Here is a 13,772-nt window from a genome sequence, read left to right as displayed (position 1 = left end):
ACTTCGAACATTCGCAAGTTTTCCTAGGTAGTGCGAGACAGCTTTGTCTTTTGACCTATTAGTTTTGTGCTGACCTCTTCTCCGCGTCTTGATGTTTTGTTTTGCTTGTCATAATACTCACTGATTGATGACTTTGTTTAGATTTTGAGTTACAACTCGGCCACGACCTTTGCTTTTACCGTGAAACATGAGGAAGTTTACGTCAATTGACGGACATTGCATTTTTTAAAAACTAATGAAGCACACTGTCTATCATCCCCATTTTTTTTTGCTGATTTCTATTCTGAAAATTCGACCGTCCGAAAATGCACCTTAATTTTGACTCTAAAAACACGTCACATTTCTAACACCAATTATTTAAAACCGGTCGAAATTTTGGAGTTTTTACGGTACTTTAGATATCAGTGTGAAAGCTTAAAATTGGTTAATTATGCAAATTAGGTAATTAATATGTACAGATTTTAACCCACAATTATTCAGGTCTGTCTATTGTCCTACAGCATCCATGTACATTCATTGATATGTGATGTATAGTACCTGAGATATCAGTGTGAAAGTTGGTTAATTATGCAAATTAGGTGATTAATATGCACAAATATTTACCGGAAACTAATTGGGTCTGCATAATTCTAGATTCATTGAAATGTGATGATTAGTACTTTAGATATCAGTAGAAAAGCTGAAAATTAATTATGCAAATTAGGTAATTAATATGCACAATTATTTACCCTAAAACTAATCAGGTCTCTGCATAGTCCTAAAGGATCTATGTACCAAGTTTCATTGAAATGCGATGATTAGTACTTGAGATACCCGTGGAAAAGCTGAAAATTAACTAATTATGCAAATTAGGTGATTAATATGCACAAATATTTATCGAAAACAATCAATCTCTGCATAGTCCTTGAGTATGTAAGTACCAAGTTTCATTGAAATGTAATGCTAACTACTTATATCAAATGCTGAAAATTAATTAATTATGCAAATTAGGTAATTAATATGTACTGATATTACCATAAAAACTATCAGGTCTGTGCAGTGTCGTATGACATCTATGTACCAAGTTTCATTGAAATGTGATGATTAGTACTTGAGATATCAGTGGAAAAACCGAAAATTGACTAATCATTATGCAAATTAGGTAATTAGTATCCACGGATTATTACCAAAAACTAATCAAAACCTAGCATTAGTTCAGAGCATCTATGTACCAAGTTTCATCAAAATCCAATGAGTGGTTGTTTAGATATCAGTGGAACAGTCATGGAACCACTAAAAAATAGCTAATTATCATGCAAATTAGGTAATTAATATGCACGGATTTTTACCAAAAATTAATCAAATCTGCGCATATGTTCAGAGCATCTATGTACCAAGTTTCATCAAAATCCAATGAGTGGTTCTTTAGATATCAGTGGAACAGTCATAGAACAGCTAAAAATTAGCTAATTATCATGCAAATTAGGTAATTAACGAGCATGGATTTTTACCAAAACCTAATCAAATCTGCGCATTGGCCCAGAGCATCTATGCACCAAGTTTCATCAAAAACCGATGTATGGTTCTTGAGATAGCAGTGGAACAGTCGGACACACATACACACATACACACATACACACATACAGACACACTAACTGCAAAGACTCCCATTTTGTGCTTCGCACATGGGAGTCAAAAATACAGTTTTAATGAAACTATTATTATAGATACACCTATGGCATGCCTTGACAATTATCGAAAAATCAGAAAATTAATATGAACAGATTTGAGTGTAAAACTAATGAGGTCTGCGCAATGTAACAGAAAATCTATGATCCACGTTTAATTGAAATGTGATTAGAACCAACAAATGAATTATTATGCTTATTAGGGAATTAATATGAACAGATTTTTACCCCAAACCAATTAGGTTTGTACATTGTCCTAGAGCATCTTTGTACTAAGTTTCATTGAAATGGAATAATTAGTACTTTACATATCAGTGTGAAAGCTTAAAATTGGTTGATTATGCAAATTAGGTAATTAATATGTACAGATTTTAACCCACAATTGTCCAGGTCTGTCTATTGTCCTACAGCATCCATGTACATTCATTGATATGTGATGTTTAGTACCTGAGATATCAGTGTGAAAGTTGGTTAATTATGCAAATTAGGTGATTAATATGCACAAATATTTACCGGAAACTAATTGGGTCTGCATAATTCTAGATTCATTGAAATGTGATGATTAGTATTTTAGATATCAGTAGAAAAGCTGAAAATTTATTATGCAAATTAGTTAAATATTATGCCCAATTATTGGCCCTAAAACTAATCAGGTCTCTGCATAGTCCTAAAGGATCTATGTACCAAGTTTCATTGAAATGCGATGATTAGTACTTGAGATACCCGTGGAAAAGCTGAAAATTAACTAATTATGCAAATTAGGTGATTAATATGCACAAATATTTATCGGAAACAATCAATCTCTGCATAGTCCTTGAGTATGTAAGTACCAAGTTTCATTGAAATGTAATGCTCACTACTTATATCAAATGCTGAAAATTAATTAATTATGCAAATTAGGTAATTAATATGTACTGATATTACCATAAAAACTATCAGGTCTGTGCAGTGTCATATGACATCTATGTACCAAGTTTCATTGAAATGTGATGATTAGTACTTGAGATATCAGTGGAAAAACCGAAAATTGACTAATCATTATGCAAATTAGGTAATTAGTATCCACGGATTATTACCAAAAACTAATCAAAACCTAGCATTAGTTCAGAGCATGTATGTACAAAGTTTCATCAAAATCCAATGAGTGGTTGTTTAGATATCAGTGGAACAATCATGGAGCAGCTAAAAATCAGCTAATTATCATGCAAATTAGGTAATTAATATGCACGGATTTTTACCAAAAACTAACCAAATTTGCGCATATGTTCAGAGCATCTATGTACCAAGTTTCATCAAAATCCAATGAGTGGTTCTTTAGATATCAGTGGAACAGTCATAGAACAGCTAAAAATTAGCTAATTATCATGCAAATTAGGTAATTAACGAGCATGGATTTTTACCAAAACCTAATCAAATCTGCGCATTGGCCCAGAGCATCTATGCACCAAGTTTCATCAAAAACCGATGTATGGTTCTTGAGATAGCAGTGGAACAGTTGGACACACATACACACACACTAACTGCAAAGACTCCCATTATGTGCTTCGCACATGGGAGTCAACAAATCTGCCTTGCACTATGAATCATCAGTTATAAAAAATACAGTTTTAATGAAACTATTATTATAGATACACCTATTGAATGGTAAAAGAAAATAAAGTTTGGTTATTATTATTTAATTACCACCCTCCATTAACGCTTTTATGAAGTGATAGAGTAGTAGAAACATGGAGCTGTATAAGTAGAGTGTGGTCTCAAGTAAGTATGCAAATAATGACAATGAGTAGCTTATCAGTGCATGGAAGGGGAGGAGAGAGGATAATATTATTCTCCACTGTTCCATGATAGTTTTGATTTATTTATTTAGTAATTATTCCCATAATGCAATTACATGAATTATGATCGTTCATGTCAGCTTCAGAGCTTTACAGAGGAGATAAAGTGACACCAAAATCACACAACATGAGCAAATCACAAATCATTGTAAAATAAAAAATATTCTATCCCAATAACAAGTGCACCATAATTTACACTCACAACATATTTAAAAGTGAGTTTGTAATCGACTGAGCTTATCTGGAAGTGTCTGGTACAAAGACACACCTCGACCTTTCAAATGCTTCAGGAGACAACAGGCGTGTTTTTATCCATTTTCAAACTGAAACTATTTTACTCAGATAAGAATCGGTGAATTATTTACTCGCGCTAGAAAAACAAGTATTCTGTTTCCAATGGCATGCCTTGACAATTATCGAAAAATCTGTAATAGAAGCCGCATCCCTAATAGATGTCACACCCATTCTTTTCAAATATTCAAGAACCAAAAATTCATGATTTCTCATATGTGTAGATGCTCCAATAGAAGCCGCATTCCCTCTGTTGCATTGTACCATTTTAAAAGAAGCCGCGGTTTCTAATACAGATTTTACAGTACTTATGACATCATGTGAACTGTGCTGCGAATGTATACTGCTGCTTCCTTTCTCATGCGCATAGCAAGTTGCAGTCGCAATTTTTTTCAGCTCTAAAAATCAGGAAAACCCATAAATAAGGAAAGTTTACTGCAGTAATAGTGAAAATTATTTGATATAAATTCTTGTACACACATAAATCAAGACGCATACCTTAACAATGAAAGTAACATTTTCTAAGGCTACTTTTTTTCACTAAATCTACTGTGGAATACTTTATTTTCGCTGGAATTAATTTTCGCTGAAAAGGCTTTTTAGGTGTTTTGCTTGGAATTTATTTTCACTGATTATTGATGAGTTTAATGTGAAATATAGGAAGAAAAAGTATATTCGCTGGATTTTATTTTCATGAAATCATCCCTTCAGCGAAAATAGCAAAAATACAGTATTCTACAGTATGTTTCTTTGCATTAATGTTGACTTACCTCTAAGACTACTTTGTGCATGTTATCTAAATCCACCATATATTGCTGTACATTTGGATCATCATAGAACATGTGTATTACTGCTGTACAAGCATGACAAGCCTAAACAAATAAATAAATTATGAAGGAACTGCAACAATGTTAGCTTATGTTTGTCTAATGTCACAGCAAATTCACTTACTAGATGATGATATCTTCAATTCTCTAATACAATAATAGTGGAAACAACGTAAACAATTTTGACAAGCTTAGAACATACAGAACAAATCTAATATTGAATTTGAGTCATATCTAATCAAGCGCCATAATGCTGACGTACCAAATGTACTTGACTGGTTAGATTCCACTCGAGTGACTGCAATTGCAAATTTGAATCTGACCACCATAAGGGGAACCCACGTCCAATCTGTGACATGTGTAACAAGAGAAATTCATTTCCTTGTGGAGTGTCTAACATAGCATCTAAATTGACATGCAGGAAATTCTATCTGAAGTTGCCAAAACAGGGTTACTGTATTTGACAGGTGCACAAAAGAACAATTCAGTGTCCTTGTTAATAATACAAATTTAATTACATGTGTACATGTACATCTGTAAAGGTATATGGAAAAGACAGAAAAACCTTTTGTAATTCTTTCTTTTTTTCAGTTTTGTTTTTCACTCATGTTCTTGTTCTGAATTTGTTTTTATTTGTAATAATTTCCCTACCTCTGAGGTTTTGGTTACCGGGCTAAGTGTTAACAAAAAATTATTGATTTGTTTTTTACTTCTATTTATTTACTTTATTGTTCCTTCACATCAATAAGATCACCCCTAATCCTAACTCTTACCCCACCCCATGTTTATGCCCCTCTAAATATCTACAGGTGTCATTAAAAGGGGCATATACTATTGAATTGGGGAGTGCTGGAAGGTAGGGTTACTGTTACAATAAAGATATTATCATTATTATTAAATACAATTATAATAGGGAAGGGACACTGAAGGGGAAAAGTTAGGGTTAAAGGGGAGCAGAGGTCTGGTTTTTATCACTCTGTACATGATATTTGAGATATATGAATGACAATAAAAACAACTTGTATGTGCTGCGAAATGCCCTCAATATCGGGTATAAAACGGGCTGTGAAGTAGACGACAAACGTACACTTTGCATGGCATTATTTCATCTATAGAGGGCCAGTCAATGACGTCATTCATTCTAGTACGTCAATCCCATAGAAGTGCTACTATGAAAAACCTTGTTTACTGACATTTTTAAATTTGAAAAATGGTGAGGTGTTGTGTGTATGAATACCATAATGATTCATGTTGAGTTTTTTGAAATTCGAACAAAACATGGATGTCACCGTCCCCGTCATTTGATTATAAATTATTCAAGTTAAAAAAATAAATGGAACATCTACAAACAGGTGAATTAATATGTACTCTATGTGGGTACAATTCATGATAAAGTGATTTCCCATAATCTAGTTTTGTACTGATAACTGAAAACTTCCATTGACCCATGTCCAAAATCTCAGAGTACACAAGTGCAACAAAACTATATGTCTCATACATGTATACATGCTCAAGAAACTGCATTCATAAATCTGAGTAAACCTTGATGTACCTTTAATAACAACTTGACTTCTTTCTTAATTCAGGTCTTTGCATATTACCAGGAGCTGGGTTTCAGTATCACCACTATGAAACAGAATCATTCTCACATTCTAAAAATACCAGTTTTTAGTAATTCAGTATGGTTTATTATTCACTGTACATACAGTAACATCTGTTAATAAAACTGTTGTAAATAAAAAGCTGTGTTTTCAGAGCAATTAAGTAATAATTAAGTAAGCCAGTATCGATAAGGGTTGGTCAGCTCAAAATCTTCTAACTATTTAATGCGGCGATATTACTAAATTTCATTCAATGACGATCGTCATTCCAAACAAATTATTTTTCTAGATATTTACAAATATACTGTACCAAACATTCGCAAAATTAACAAATACACGAAGCGATGTAATGTTATGTTTTAATATATGTTCCGGGTTAGGCTTAGGAATATTTTCTTTCACTCAGTTCATGCATGGAGCTCTTTATTTAATTCCATGACTTTTCCAACAACAATAATTATACCAACAAATTGTACTTGTGTTGATACATTTTTGTGGCAGTACGTAATGTCAGAATAGTGTTTAAAATAAAATATTCCATCACAATCAAATCTAGGTCAAAGGGTCAGATTGTATGATACGTAAATATATTTGAGTTTTTGACGGCTATTCAACATTTGTGGAAACCAGAATAGAATAGGTATATATACATGTATGTGTATACAATAGCGATATGGCCGAGACATCGTGTTCATCGGTGACGTCATCATCTAGCGCCCCCTAGAAGCGAAATGACGCAAAGAGGACGTTTGTCGTCTACTTCACAGCCGTTTTATACCGATATTGAGGGCATTTTGCAGCACATACATAGTTGTTTTTATAGCCAAAATTCATTCATAAATCTCTAGTTCATGTACGGAGTGACAAAAGCCAGACTTCTGTTCCCCTTTTATAATGAATAGCTTCAATGTCGCTAAAGCATGTGTGTGGCATATCTCGTGTCAAGACCCCGGCTCCCACGTATTTGTCTCGTGCGTAATCAATTTTCAAAAATTGTGTTGTTTAGATGGTAAAGTAACATACCTGTGTTATAACTGCCCCAGTTGGCCATTTCAATGTTTTGATCAAGTCGCCACGAACAACAACGTACTGGACCATGGAGGCCGCCATCATCCTGAGGATTTGTACGGTCGGAAACTTCGCACGTCACTTGCGAATTATTTAAGTTGGTCGTTTCTCTTCACTATTGGGGAAAATTTCAATTATATAATTTAAATGCGAATGTTTTGCACTGCTATAAACTAGAGTTGTAAAATCTGAAAGGTGCTGAGAAAATGAGAATAAACAACAAACAACCAAACACTTCCGGTAAGAGTATTTGAAAACAACCGCGGCCGTCGAGTGGAGTGTTTGTTGTGCTTTTGGACTACAGCAACAAACTTTGACGTTATCCACGCGATAAAATGGAGCAAGAAACAAGGAAAGGTTAGTCACTCATCTTAAAATTGTGTAACAGGACTGCGTTCTTAGGTTTAGTGTCTGGTAATCTCTGGTAATTTGAAGAGCAAACCCAAAGCTTGTTAAAACGTTTATTCATTTCCTAAAATTAATGTCTAAAAATAAGTCAAGGATTATTTTTTACTTTTTTCTTTTAATTTTTGAACTTCATTTATTACACAACAGCTAACAATGAATTTTTGTTTTTCATCACAGCAAAAAAATATTGTATTGTAAAACAGATACCAAGCATATATTTATACAAGTGGGAAATATTAATCTCCAAACATGTTTATCAATAGACCATTTTTCATTCACTGCGAGATCCTGTGTTATGCGTGAAATCGAACAGGATAAACAAAGGTCATATCATCGTAGTTACATCAAAACTTTGCATTGCATTTGACAAACACATTGTATTTTTTATGTATTTCCTTGCTTAATAATGTGCTATATGTATTTGATGATGGTTAATTTTACTAAAGTAAGTAAGTGTTTCTCAATGTTTTATTCCCCACTTGAAATCAGCATTTTGACATTGACTTTTTGCAGATGTACAATATAAGTCTTCCATGAGTTATGTGAGATCTTGCAATGAACCAAAAATCCCCTTTTCATTACAAATGCTAGTGTTGTCAATCCACATGTGTAGTTGACAATGACAGGATTTCACCTACATTCAAAATTATGGTAAAATTGGTTATATCTGTGACTTGACACACTTTGATGAGAAAACTCTATACCGGTATATGTCAAATGAATATGCTATGAATCGTAATGTGTTGTACCGAGTATGTTTTCAACTGAATATGCTATGAATCGTAATGTGTTGTACTGAGTATGTTTTCTATACACATGCAGGGTTTTCACATCGATTACATCAACTGGACTTGGAGCAAATTGAAATACGTTATGAAGCTGGAAAGAAGTACAGCGAGCAGTATGTCATGGAAAAAAAACTTGCAAAATTAAAACAACGGAGAGATGAATTGAAAAAGCTGCTGCAGATAAAACCTAAACAGGTGCTATTTCATACGTTGTAATGAAATAATTAAATAACAATTTTGAGTCGTTCCTGAAATTGCAAATTTGTCCCTTAGGCATTTCTCATACTGTTACTTTGTATCTAAGGTTCTGCAAGATTTTGCAAAGAAGAAACCTCCAAGGAGTCCTAAGAAAAGTCCAAATGAAACAGTTGCAAAAGTTATGAGATCTGTAACACGAAGGAGACTGCAGGAACAATGTAAAGCATATAGACTAACAGGTACAGTTTCACTCAAAGAGCATTTTTAGAGTTTTATTGAGATCTCTTGAGAATATTATATGACATATCAGTATTTGATAGTCAACATTTGCATGCATTGTGGGAAAAAAGATGGAATTTACCAGGGTTAAATTCTGGGCCCTGTAATAATTCAGAACAGAAGTTAATAATTATGAATCCATTTACATTTTTCAAAGTCATTTTACAGTATACCGTACTCCAATAATTCATCTTTACTTGGAAACTAGCCAATAAATTTGCTAACTGACTGAGCTGTACGTAATGTGAATCTAGCGCATAATTGTTGAGACTTCTGGACATTTGTGCTTATTAGGACATGTCAAGTGTGAGAGATAAATTGTGTTCAGTAAATTAATTTCTATAATTGAAAAATAATAATTATTCATGTTCATTATATAAATGAAAAATAATAAATCGTTTTTTTTTCTCTCTTATTAGCAGCACATGCTGAAGACCTGATATTTGTTTCACATAATAATCTTGAGATTCTAATAAAGTCCTACCTGTATGAATGTGTATACATGTATGTTGCTATGCAATGCTAATAGACAATACCATTTGCATACACTTAGTTAGTACACAAATGACAGAGGTGCATGTATGGCAAAATATGGAATATTTTAAGATACTACAGTATAAATGCAATAACATGTAGTTAATGTGAGCTTCAATTACTTAATATTTTCTTGAAAGTTCAAGCACATTTTAGTGACCATGGGTAGAACTTTTACATGTAGTTGTGCCTAAAAGGTCTTGGTAAAGCACTGCTGACCATATATTTATCTTCCTATACACGTGACTGGGAATTTAAAACATCAATTCTTGGTTTATGTTCACTTCTACACTGATTTTCTACCATACTTTTTATGCCACACAGGTATTTCTGTTATGCAGGTGTCAACACATCGCATAAGAGTGTGCTTTGATACAAGCTATCAAGGCATGTACCATGAACCTTATTACATGGAGATTGAATTTAAACCAAATAAGCCGAAGACTGTCTACAGACACACACTGCCTTATTTTATATCACTCCAGGATCTAACTGATCAATTACAGGATGACATGGAAGGCTTCTTTAATACAATAAGTGATTATCTCACATCTTATGTTTCACGAAGACAACAAGCTGTCGACACTCGGGTAAGGCAACAGTGGTAGTTGTGACACAGTGTGTTGAGTACCATGCAACATGTTTAAAAATCATTGTTTACACAATACTCGTGATGATAGGTGTCATGATCTTTAAGATAGAAAGGGAATAAAACACATGAAATAAGATTAATAAATTTGTATTTGCTCTGTTAAAAATATCCCATGTATTGTTAAAATAAGATTTACTTGTTTGACATTTTGCATACTTGCATGCATATGTGCTATAAATATGGTACCGTAAGTATTCTAATTTAGGTGTCAGAGTGAAAAACATTGATCTGATTCTGAAATAGGTGTCACAAACAGTTGAAAAGTTCAAAGTTCAACAAGAAAAATTTGTTGGTATTTCCCTGTGATAAAAAACAAACAACTAAGTGATTTTAATGTAATAGGCCATTCCAGTTTATATCTGCACCCCCCCCCCCCTGTTGATGAGTTTGTGTGTTTACTTCATACAGGGTATAATTTCCATGGGTGTATAAGTCATACAAAGTTTTATTTCCAAATCACCATTCACCATACAGTAATGGAAATCCAAAACTATAGGTCCTACTTATGGTGTTGATGAGTTCCTTTGTGACACCATACAGAGTAGGATTTCCAAATACAACTCTCATCATATGCTAATTTACCAAGTTCAAAATTTTATATCTGATAATGGAAATCCAAACTAGTCCTGATTCACGGTGTTGATGAGCTCATTCGTCCCACCATCATTATCTAATTTCAGAAATAACTATTTCATACTGGCCCAATAGTCAGAAATCCAACCTCATCAACCGGTATGTGGTGAGATAAACTAGGCCATATTTAATTTAGTAGCCATAACTGCCTGGATTTTCTGAATTTTTTTTTCCATACTCGTCTGGATTTCCAGATTCTGTTTCACAGGTTAATAACTTGTTTGTTTTTCTAAATCAATTTCTTTGTTTGTTATGAAAAGCAAGTAAAATTTAACTTAGTTTACTTGAAAGCAAATGTTCTCAGCTGCATGCAAAACACCCTTTGCAAGTCGATATTTGCCCATTTTTTCCAAAAAAACTGACTAGTCATTCAATAGACCGACTAAAGTTTGCCTTAATGCCCAGAAAAAAATTGTTTTATTAGTGCCTGTTTAGATGTAGTTCAAAAACAAGGACTTATGGATTCACCTCAGCCTGCACTGATCAAGTTCAAACATTGTATCAGACGTGCATTTTCTCCACAATCCGGTTTAAGATGCGAAAATGCATATTTATGAGCATTTGTGTCATGATTATATCAGTACAGTTTGTAACATGTCTGTCATTAAAGTGTCAATAATAACAATTTCAAGTATTCATGATGGATTTGGTTCATATCTGTTGCATAACAAAGATTTTCCTGAGCGAGCCATTTAATAATACATTTGCAAAATTTCATTTATGTATAATGAAACGTACAATGTGCAGATATATACACATGCACTCAAATACTCACTTTCATTAAAAACAACAAGGACCGTTTCTTGTCGTGACTTTTTATTATGTCTTCTTAATCCAAGCACTTGTTATATAAAACCAGCAAGATTTTGGAATTTAGTGGCACTTTCTTGCTATCAACATTGTTTTCTAAAATCTTTCAAAAATCACAATGGTTCTATATATTCACATTAGGATATGATACATATACCTTGTACAAAACCCTCAAATTATGGCCCCCTGTACCTTATGATATGAAAGATATACAATGATATCCAATAACTTAGGCAAAAACAAGTTCTTATGCTTTATGGACCTGATTTTTGTAGGAGTTCCATGGTGCTCATTTAGATGGGGAATTATCTTCCTGTTACTCCTTTGACTACATGCAGTTTATAATTGCCAAAAGCAGAAGAGTTCCTACTCCCATTGAGGTCAAGCTGGTCTATGATAACTTGTTACAGTCAACCCCAACTAGAGTCAGTGTCAGCCCTCAAGGTTTGTACATTTTTTAATTCAAAATTGATGAGTTCCACATTTAAACTGAAACATAACTCAACTAAACTGGTCTTTCATTGTCATCAATAATTCAATTTATTCTTTGTAGTATTTACCCATGTTACTAAAATGAGACATATTCAGGCAGATTAACCCGCACAATTATAGATGTATGGTGGTTTTGAATGCAGGCTAAGCTAGCATTAGGCAATGTTTAAGCGAGCTAAATGTTAAGCTAGGATTGTCATGTTTATACCATCACCATAACCATTCAATATCTGATTATAAGGGCCTTAGCTTGATTAATGCTTCGAACACTAAATTTAACATTATAAATCTATAAAATTTTGATCAAGGAAATAAATAAATGGTGTCAATTTGTTGCAAAATCACCCAATAAATGATAGAAATATACATGAAAATGTTGCATTGCAAATTTAATTGGAAAAACTTAATACTTGAACTTGTCTCATTTACGTCTTCTATGATGGACAGAGTTTCATTGCTAAGAATAAAACATTTGTTTTACATTGGAGATAGATTACAATAAGTTGATTATCCTATCTTGGTTTCTGTAGATCCTTACCCGTCAGATTCAAGGCACAAGTTGAAAGAGTTGAAAGACAATTTGAAGAAACACTCAATTCCAGATGCTTTGAAAGTCTTTTTTGGCTCTTGAATCCGAGTCTGTGCTTTTGGACTTTCAACCATTTTTCTCCATCTATATGACCCTATATCATACAATACTATAAACCTATTGGGACAAATTGCAGAATTCGATATATGTTATTTGTTGCTGTAGAGAAAGCCTACCCAATTTTCTTGTTGTACTCGTATGTGTAATGGTTGGTCTAACATAACATACTCCAGTATCTGGTTCCCCTAGTTTGCAGTTATCCTACTAAAGCCTTGGGTAGTATGATTAACAACAGTGATTGGTGCTCAACTACAAAGAAAATTAGACAAATATAATATTTCCCCTTTTCATGCAGTCACTTTGCTAGAAACACACACTTTTTATTGATTTTATACCTTCTCAGTATGATAGTAGTATTATACACTCTTTTTGTGACGCTCAGGGCTGACATTTGTACCTAAGTGAATAATAAATAGAGGATCTTCTATTATGGTTAAGTCAATGTATATATACAGAGCTGTACATATACATGTACATTGACTAAATCTCTTCAAACGTGATTGGGTCAAAGTCCGTAATTAGCTATTTTAAAATGTCCGGAACCAGATCTCTGGCATGTGTCGGCTGACGTCTCTTTGATTTGTAAATTTTATCATTTACCCCCGTTAAGCCCTATGTCTGGAATTAACAATCTTAGGTGCTAATAAAATCAGTCAACTAGGGGTCCAGTGCCTTCTATCTCCAGTTCTATTTTTCCCTCAACATGCGTTGCAAAAATAGGCAGTTTAAAATTGCCTGAAAAATACCCTATTTGAAGTCGAGATGCTAAATGCTGACGATGATCAAGAACCACTCGCACCCATCCGGTGTGGAAAGGTATTTTCTTCTGATTTTGTTTCTAAAAATAGTACTAATAGATTATTATTTTATTGATTTTATTGTGTGTTCAGCAGAGGGTGGTGTTGAAACCAAGCGATATTCATGTTTTTTGTTAGCAGTACATCATCTGTGCTCAAGGGATGTTCTGTGTCTTAAATGCTCCTGCCCCTCTAAAAAACACAAATCAAAATCAAATAAAAAAATAAAGATAAAAAAAACAA

General features: G+C 33.5%; 2 protein-coding genes across 2 annotated transcripts in view; one reads left to right on the top strand and one right to left on the bottom strand.

The window, feature by feature from the left end:
- The window catches only part of LOC100375329 (putative peptidyl-tRNA hydrolase PTRHD1), a 10,963-nt gene extending 3,463 nt beyond the window's left edge, over positions 1-7,500 (bottom strand). Inside the window, exons 1-2 of the mRNA XM_085507798.1 lie at positions 7,245-7,500; positions 4,564-4,665 (exon numbers count right to left, since the gene is read on the bottom strand). Coding sequence (XP_085363924.1) covers positions 4,564-4,665; positions 7,245-7,334 — 192 coding nt within the window. The 5' untranslated portion in view covers positions 7,335-7,500. The remainder of the gene's footprint in view (positions 1-4,563; positions 4,666-7,244) is intronic.
- On the top strand, positions 7,337-13,772 carry LOC102808182 (centromere protein O-like). Its single transcript, XM_085507797.1, has 6 exons — positions 7,337-7,646; positions 8,520-8,680; positions 8,790-8,922; positions 9,821-10,086; positions 11,867-12,035; positions 12,614-13,772. The coding sequence occupies exons 1-6, from the start codon at positions 7,625-7,627 to the stop codon at positions 12,712-12,714; spliced, it is 852 nt and encodes a 283-aa protein (XP_085363923.1). The 5' UTR covers positions 7,337-7,624; the 3' UTR covers positions 12,715-13,772.

The sequence above is a fragment of the Saccoglossus kowalevskii genome, chromosome 14 (assembly GCF_978046115.1).
Source record: "Saccoglossus kowalevskii chromosome 14, keSacKowa6.1, whole genome shotgun sequence".
In the NCBI taxonomy this organism is placed as follows: Eukaryota; Metazoa; Hemichordata; class Enteropneusta; family Harrimaniidae; genus Saccoglossus; species Saccoglossus kowalevskii.
The sequence above is the reverse complement of the archived record's forward strand: the minus strand, read 5'-3'. Positions and strand labels throughout refer to the sequence as shown.